The sequence below is a fragment of the Lolium rigidum genome, chromosome 7 (genome assembly GCF_022539505.1).
Source record: "Lolium rigidum isolate FL_2022 chromosome 7, APGP_CSIRO_Lrig_0.1, whole genome shotgun sequence".
Classification (NCBI taxonomy): domain Eukaryota; kingdom Viridiplantae; phylum Streptophyta; class Magnoliopsida; order Poales; family Poaceae; genus Lolium; species Lolium rigidum.
In genome coordinates, this window is record NC_061514.1 from 79,794,193 (window position 1) to 79,802,312 (window position 8,120).

Sequence of the window (8,120 nt, forward strand, 5' to 3'; positions counted from 1 at the left end):
ATATTTTACTAAAGAACTATTTAGAGGTCTTTCTAAACCTCCAAGTCACAATCTTTGCTCAAATAACTTCCGAGTTCTGAAAAAAAGGCTATTTAACTCATAAAATAAACTCCATGGAGTTTATTAAGTTTTAAAATAAAATTTATTTTAAAAAACTAAGCTTGATGTAAGTTTAGAAAAAAAGGCCCATACAGGTCTTGAGGTCTTTCTAAACCTCCAGTCATATTTTTTGATCGGATTTCAAAATTTAAAATAGAGGTTAGTTTACTTAAAAAACAAGCTATGTGAAGTTTGAGTTTTAAAATAAAAGTTAATTCAAAAAATTAGCTCAATCGAATTTTAGAAAAAATGTTCTATACAGGCCTTGAGGTCTTTTTAAACCTCAAAAGTCACATTTTTTGCTCGGACAACTTTGAATTTTAAAACAAAGGTTAGTTAACTTCAGAAAATAAACTCCGTGAAATTTGAGTTTTAAAATAAAGGTTACTTCAAGAAATGAGCTTGATGGATCTTTACAAAAGAGGGCCCATACAGGTCTTGATGTCTTTCTAAACCTCCAAGTCACATTTTTTGATCGGATAACTTCAAGTGTTATTATAACTTCCAAAAATAAGCTTCATGGACTTTTCAATTTTAAAATAAAGGTTACTTAAAAAAAGATGAGCTCATGGATTTTTTTTTTTTTTGAGGAAACAACGGGGGGCGATCGCCCACCTGAACTCAATTTTTCATTAATGCGGGAGTGGGTTACATGGGGGCATAAAGCCTACAAAATAGGTCTGGGGCGGCATACCGCGCCCAAACAGAGCGAGAGTGAGAGATGGGGGAGGCTGGATACAGGGGGAACATAGGGCAAGGAGAAAGACAGACTCTAAGAGATAGCCCGGCACCAAGACAGCAGGGCGCTCGTGTCGACCCTAGGGGGGGCACGGACGACCCACAGGCGGAGATGGTCTACCAACATGGTTAGAATGCGCGGAGTAGACATAAAATCTGCATCAAACACCATTATGTTGCGGGATTTCCAGACGGTCCACAAGAGAGCTAAGATGGCCGTGTTGCGCGCTTCCGGGTGCATGGGAGGTAAGTCTTCGGAGAGAGCATCGAGGAGGGCCGGAACGTCGGCGCCCACATGGGGGCGACCTGAGGGGGAGACGACATTCCAAAGGAGGCGAAGGCGGGGGCAGCCGACAAACAAATGCGAGGTGTCTTCCAGTTGATTCAGGCAGAAGGGGCAGTTCGGGGAGGCCACACATCCGAAACGGTGTAGCAGCGCCCGTGTCCTGGTCTTGCGGAGGCGCAGTATCCAAAAGAACACCCGCAACTTTAGAAAACAATGGACCATTGTTTTTGTCGGATAACTTCAATTGTAACTTCAAAAAAAAGCTCCATGGACTTTTGAGTTTTAAAATGACGGTTGCTTCAAAAAATTCTGCTCGATCAAAATTTAGAAAAAAAGATGATGGCCCATACAGGTCTCGAACCTGTGACCTTCGCGTTATTAGCACGACGCTCTAACCAGCTGAGCTAATAGGCCGGTCATGTACATATGTTACTGTATTCACTAATTAAACTCCGTGAAATTAAACAAAGGTTAGTTAACTTCAGAAAATAAACTCCGTGAAATTTGAGTTTTAAAATAAAGGTTACTTCAAGAAATGAGCTTGATGGATCTTTACAAAAGAGGGCCCATACAGGTCTTGATGTCTTTCTAAACCTCCAAGTCACATTTTTTGATCGGATAACTTCAAGTGTTATTATAACTTCAAAAAATAAGCTTCATGGACTTTCCAATTTTAAAATAATGGTTACTTAAAAAAAGATGAGCTCATGGATTTTTTAGAAAACAATGGACCATTGTTTTTATCGGATAACTTCAAGTGTAACTTCAAAAAAAGCTCCATGGACTTTGAGTTTTAAAATGACGGTTGCTTTATAAAATTCTGCTCGATCAAAATTTAGAAAAAAATATGATGGCCCATACAGGTCTCGAACCTGTGACCTTCGCGTTATTAGCACGACGCTCTAACCAGCTGAGATAATAGGCCGGACATGTATAGATATTACTGTATTCTCTAATTATCTGTCCACTCCAACATCTGCGATTTCTATAACGTGCAACTGCAACGACCGGGCAGAAGCCACACTGTGTAATCAGCTCTCTTAACAGACAACCGCCAAATGTAGCTTCCCTCCCGACCGGGTACAGCACACAAAATCCCATCTTATTTGCTTATGTTTCGCACGGAACTGTGTCCGTTCTACACTTCTACGTACAGAGGTCATAGATATGATGCATGCGTGATCTAGTACGTCTTGACGTGCTCCTGCTGGGCATGGTGCTGCCTCTCCATGTACTCGAAGAGGCTGCCGTCGTACATGCGCCGGATGGCCTCCCTCGACAGGTACCCCTCCTCGTCCCTCGCCAGCACGTACAGGAACGTCCACTCCAGCTTCATCGCGATCCTGAACAATACATAACATAGCTGGATCACGCAGCGGCTAAAACGGAGCTTCATGCTTATCGATCGGTGCTAAATTATATGTCGTACCAGCCGAAGAAATCAAACACCTCCCGGGAACCCTCGGTCATCCGCCACATCTCCCGGTAGCTGAGCCTGTCGGGGTACGTTCGGGCGAACTTGCTGAAGATGTTCTCGAAATTCACCGGCATGAACCTGAAACACGCGGAGATTTCGCGGTTAGCCTGTCAGTACTGCTACATGACTGACAAGAGAAGAGCTGTTAATTACCGGCCTGACAAGAGAAGAACTGTTAATTACCGGCCCTCTCTGTCATAGGTCGCAGAGTCACTCCCGTGCTTGCACTTGTGGATGTTGTGGACGTAAATTGGGAACAGCGGGGAAGGCATCCAACCCTGAAAGTTTCAAAATAATTGCAGTCAGTACATACAAAGACATGCGATTCCTGCAGTCAAAACATGAGATGGTTCTACTCACTGGCAGGGTGGGATAGCTCATGACCAGGTGCACGAGCACGGTGATGAGGGCAGACATGATGAAGTTGAACCCAACCGCACGGCATCCTTAATTGGTGGGCGGCAAATCACGCATGCAAGACAAAGAGTTCATGTTCACATGTTTAAGTACTGTATGAATTTGCGTGGGCGAAGCTGGATACCGCAAACCAGAGATAGATGAAGCGTAGAAATACCGTTGTAAGTCTCCCAAGGATGGATGATGCCGTCGTTGTCGCGGTCGAAGAAGGCGACGTGCTGCTGCAGCACGCTCATGTTGTGGTGGTGGTGATCGTCCGTCGTCCCCTCCGGGTGGTAGATGTCCGGAGCCGCCAGAGCCCTGGCCAAATCTGCTCAGCCAAATCGTCAAGAAGTCGTAGCTAGTGAGGCAAACCGTGACAGTTAGCTGATTCGATGCTGCAGTACGCGACAGACTGAAGCATCATATATGCATGCTCACATGGCTTGGGGACGTGCTCCTCGAGGTCGCCGCGGACGGGGCGCTCGCTGGTGACTGGCGCCTGCAGCGCCACCATCTTCAGTGAGTCCTTGCCGCCGGCGACGTCGCCCATCCCCTCCGTCCTGTTGGCGCCGCCGGCATTCCCCTCCGCCCTGGCCGTCGCGCCACGGACGTCTACGCCGACGCCGGCGTCGCCCTTCCCCTCAGTCCTGGTGGTGCCTCGGACGTCGTTACGCGCCTTGGTGGCCATCTCTGCATAGAATGGAATCTATCACAAAGTTCCTGCATATGGAGTAGTGCCGAGGCCGCGTAGCCATTATAAAGAGCCGAGGAGCGGTGGAGACGTGGCCGCGGAGGAGGGCGCATCGGCGCGACGTGGGCGCGTGCATGGAGCTCAGCCCTCCTCGGCCGTAACGTGTCGCTCGCCCGCCGCCCTGCACCTACACGCTCCGCTCGTCGTGTCCGGAGGTTCGAGTGAGTACTGCGGTTGCCAGCACTTGGTTTTTTCTGTCCAGCTCTTTCGCTCTCTTGTGGGCTGGGCCAGCCGGTTGCCCTCAGCTCGATCTGTAGGCATGGGCTCTGGTTTCGTGTTCCTTGCAGCCCACATGACTAGGTGCTCTTGGAGGCCCATGCGACCCATATGACTAGGCTCGGCCTCTTATATTCTGGTCAGCTGAGCAACCCCCTAGTGCCAAAGGCTAGGGTTTGTCGAGCTAATGGGATCCCCAAGCCTAGTGCCACCTGCATGGAATTTTGAGCGGCAAGTTAGCCAAGAACTGGTCAACAAGAACCCATGGTCCTAGTTGGAATACCATTTTGGAATACCAGAAGGGGAGAGGACTAGAGCTCCAAGATGATGCTCTAGGTACGGATCGATGGAGTCGTGAACAACGACTTGAAACCGACTTCGTGTGGTAGTTCAACTTCACCCCCATGGAAGTCGTTGATGGCCCGGTGTCCATGCCCAATACCATCACCGTTCTCCTAACGTTCGAGTATGCCGCGCTCTAAGGAGACACCCCAATCTACTAAAAATATTTTTGTGCCAACTCTCATATATTGTACCACGACTTTCTCTGTATATGCACCCCTACTAACCACTAAACACTCGGTACTTCACCGAGTCACTCGGAAAACCCCTAAACATCGGTTATTCAATTTCAACAACAAAATTAGATATTTTTTTTTAAAAGTTCAAATAACATAAATGTTCATATTAATATCATTCTTTTTTTATTATTAGTTATTTTTTATTGTGTTCAAATAAGATTAATGTTTTTTAAAAGTCGTTCAAATAATGCAATTTTCTATATTAAAACATTTAAATAAGATAAATATTCTTTTCAAAAAACCGTTCACAAAAAATAATTAGAACTCGGTAAGCCTCGCAACCCCTTCCTTAGAAACATCGCATGTTACTTTCGGAGGGATCGGGAGTGGTACATAAGGGAGAGGTGCACAGGAGGGAGATACTGTGTTCCCATCGAGTGGAAAACAAGAGCTCTCGGTAAGCTACTACAACCCATAAAATCTTGAGAGCTTGGTCGGGAGCTGCCACCGAGGTAGAGATGGAAGAGGCACTGTGACCATGTTAGAACATATCTAATTGCGTCTCCAAACCATCGCCTAAACATTCTTGGGGCTTGCCAGATAGAAAATTGCGTCGAACCACGTGTATCGGAGACATTTTCGGTTCGGTGCATCCAATACCACGTCCGGCGCCCCGAGGCCATCCCCACCACCACAGGACTCCCTGCGGGCGCGTTGGACACAAAGTGGTGACGACTTGGCGAGTGGCGCACCAACCTTGTCATAAACACAACCACATGCAAGTAGCTTTCCATAATGGCGGCGATGGCTCACAGGGAGGAGGCACGTGAGATGTCTCGTTGGTGTTGCGCCATCCTTAATGCATACTATTCCTTCCCACCCTTTCTCCTCCTCTTCCGCCCATTTCCCGCCTCATCTCCAGCTATAAAATGCCCCGCCGCTGCATGACAAACCTCACACCTGCCTTCATAACTCGCCTCCGCCTCCTAGCCAAAGCTTCCTAGACACAATATCACGCTGCCACATCTCCACCTACTCGATGCTAGGCCGCAATAGCCCCACGCCGCTGGCGGAACCTGTGCTGCAGCATGCCAAGCCCACCCCTTCGGACGATGACTCCGACACCTCCGACGAGTTTGCCGAGATGGACGAGGCATCCCTAGCGGACGCAAAGCACGAGGCAGCGGAGGAGCAGGAGCAGCAGTGGGACGACATGACGAAGTAGGCGGTTATCCTCGCGCCATACCAGACGATGCGACAGCTTAGGGACGCCACCCGTACCCGAGAGGAGGTCAACGAGGCCATCATCCGCCGCATCACCGAGATCTCCGCCCCGCACCAACATCGGAGACTTGCCTCCTCATGATGGCTCGAGAGCTGATCCTTTAGCTCGACGCTCAGACCCACGCTGAGGCCGCACCCCGCGAAGCAGCGTGGATCACCCAGAATGAGGAGTAGGGACAACATCGTAGGGAAGCTCCGTCGACACCGAATTCGATGCAACACCAGAAGAGGCGCATGCATGTGCGCGCTGGGCGGCCAGGCGGGCGGGGGCGCTACAAGCAAATGAGAAGAACGATGGCGATGCTGGCCCGTTGCGTGTCCCGACCGGCGACAAGTAGGCTAGGTTTTAATTAAAATTTTAAACTTCTTCATTCAACTTTGTAATATATAACGAAATTTGAATAAAGAAGTTTAATTTCTGTAAAATTTTAGTGTTTTCGTACAAGGCGTCTGGGAATGCGGCTAGAAATGGGCGTGGCCCAACCACGTTGTAACGTTTCCATCGACCACTAAGGATGCACTTACGGCCATGAATGAGACAATCGCTGGTGGGAACGAAAAGAATCCAGTCAGGTAAAACTGAGTAGAAAAGCACCGTTCGTTTCTGTTTTTATTTCACAGGCATACACATGAGCTAAATCCTTTGAACTAGATATATGAGGTAATAATCTGGTCTACCATCATACAGGTAAAAACTGAAAACATTCCAGGATCAGGATAACAGAGTGGCAGTCTACTGTTGCTTCTCGTGTGCTTCCCTCCTTTGCTGGGCAATGAACTCGAACAAGCTCCCATCAAAGCATCGGCGAACAGCCTCCCTCGGAAGGAACCCTTCCTCGTCTTTGGCGAGCACATACAACAATATCCACTCCCCCTTGCTTGCTAGCCTGAATAGATGGTTCAAAATTGAGCATTAAGAAGCAAGCATTTCTGCCACAAGTAACTCAAGTAAACGGTTAAAATCAGATTAAAATTTGCTAGCGCTCACCATCCGAAGAAGTCATACTGCAGCCGGTTGCCCTCGGTCATCCGCCAGATCTCGCCCAAGGTGAGCTTGTCGGGCGCAGTGTGGGCGTTCTTGCTGAAGATGCTCTCAAAATTTACCGGCATGAACCTGTGTTTCATAGTTTGAACACAGTATTTTAAAACTGATCGAAATACCGTGTGACAGTTTGAACTGGTATGCACTTTAAAAGAGGATTTAGAGTTTCAAATTACCTTCCCTCCGTGTCGTAAGTTGAGGAATCGCTGCCATGCTTATCCTTGTGAATGTTCTTGATATGTATGGGGAATAGTGGAGATGGTATCCAGGTCTGCACCGATCATGAAAAGCCAAGATGGATGAGAGAGATATGCTGAGTACAATACTAGTAGTAGTAGGAGACTATCTAAAGTCTTGAAATTTTTGTACTAACCGGTAGACTTGGGTAGCTTAGACCAACATTTATGGCAATACCAGTATGAACGACACGATGACGTTGAAGCCCAGCGCCCGCATTCCTGGAAGTCGTGCAACACAAGTTCATCCATTAAGTGTACATGCATTACCAGACTTGGATCCGCACACTTGTATCCCGATTTGTATAAAATTGAGCCTTATTGCACATGAATGTCGGACAGGCAATAGACGGCTCACCATGCCTTACCTCCGTAAGTCTCCCAAGGATAGACGATCCCGTCGCCATCGAGGTCGAAGAAGGAGACATGCTGCTGCAGCACGCTCTTCTGCCCGTGCTCGTGCCCCTCCTCGGTCCCTTCAGGATTGTTCACATCGGGCGCAGCCAGAGCTCGAGCCAAGTCTGCATGGATGTTTTGCCTGTCAGATCGACGCCGTCAATTTTGGACGAAGAAACGTGGAAGACACTTACATGGCTTTGGAAGGCGGGACTCCAGGTCTGCCCGGACCGGCCGCTCGGCCGTCACCGGCGCTGCCTCCGCCACCGTCGCCATTGCCTCGGTCGGCGCCTTAGGCTCCTCCGCCATGACGCTCTCCGTGCCACACGTTTCAGCTCAAGCTGTCGAGTAAAGGAAGCAACCTAGCACGCTACGGCGCCACAGAGGGATCAACGCAACTGTGATGGGTCAATTTCTAGCGCGCTCTGCTCGTCTTGTAGTACGCGCGAGGAACGAAGCACGGGCACGGTGTGTGCATCCACCTAGAGGGAGAAAAGTGTACGATTGGTACAGACGTGAAGGAATGAGCAGTAAGCTGGCTCGTCGTATCACCGGTGGAGTCGTTTTCCGTCAATGTTTACATTGTTCATTCAACATCACGCCCGTCCCGTGCCGTGTAGCGCTCGATCTGCTTGGTACAGGATCCTTTATGCACCAATGTCACCGTTTGTTACA

At 48.6% G+C, this 8,120-nt stretch overlaps 1 protein-coding gene, 2 non-coding genes and 1 pseudogene across 3 annotated transcripts; all 4 read right to left on the reverse strand.

Moving 5' to 3' along the window:
- Positions 1 to 1,463: 1,463 nt before the first annotated feature.
- Positions 1,464 to 1,537, reverse strand: TRNAI-AAU. Its single transcript has one exon. It is a non-coding gene; the product is annotated as a tRNA-Ile (tRNA).
- A 437-nt stretch (positions 1,538 to 1,974) lies between these two features.
- On the reverse strand, positions 1,975 to 2,048 carry TRNAI-AAU. Its single transcript has one exon. It is a non-coding gene; the product is annotated as a tRNA-Ile (tRNA).
- Positions 2,049 to 2,306: 258 nt separating this feature from the next.
- On the reverse strand, positions 2,307 to 3,687 carry LOC124678527 (peroxygenase-like). The gene is made up of 6 exons (XM_047214399.1): positions 3,438 to 3,687; positions 3,175 to 3,327; positions 2,961 to 3,046; positions 2,784 to 2,878; positions 2,553 to 2,678; positions 2,307 to 2,466 (listed from the first exon to the last, which is right to left on the reverse strand). The coding sequence occupies exons 1-6, from the start codon at positions 3,685 to 3,687 to the stop codon at positions 2,307 to 2,309; spliced, it is 870 nt and encodes a 289-aa protein (XP_047070355.1).
- Positions 3,688 to 6,373: 2,686 nt separating this feature from the next.
- On the reverse strand, positions 6,374 to 7,754 carry LOC124677674 (annotated as a pseudogene).
- Positions 7,755 to 8,120: the final 366 nt, after the last annotated feature.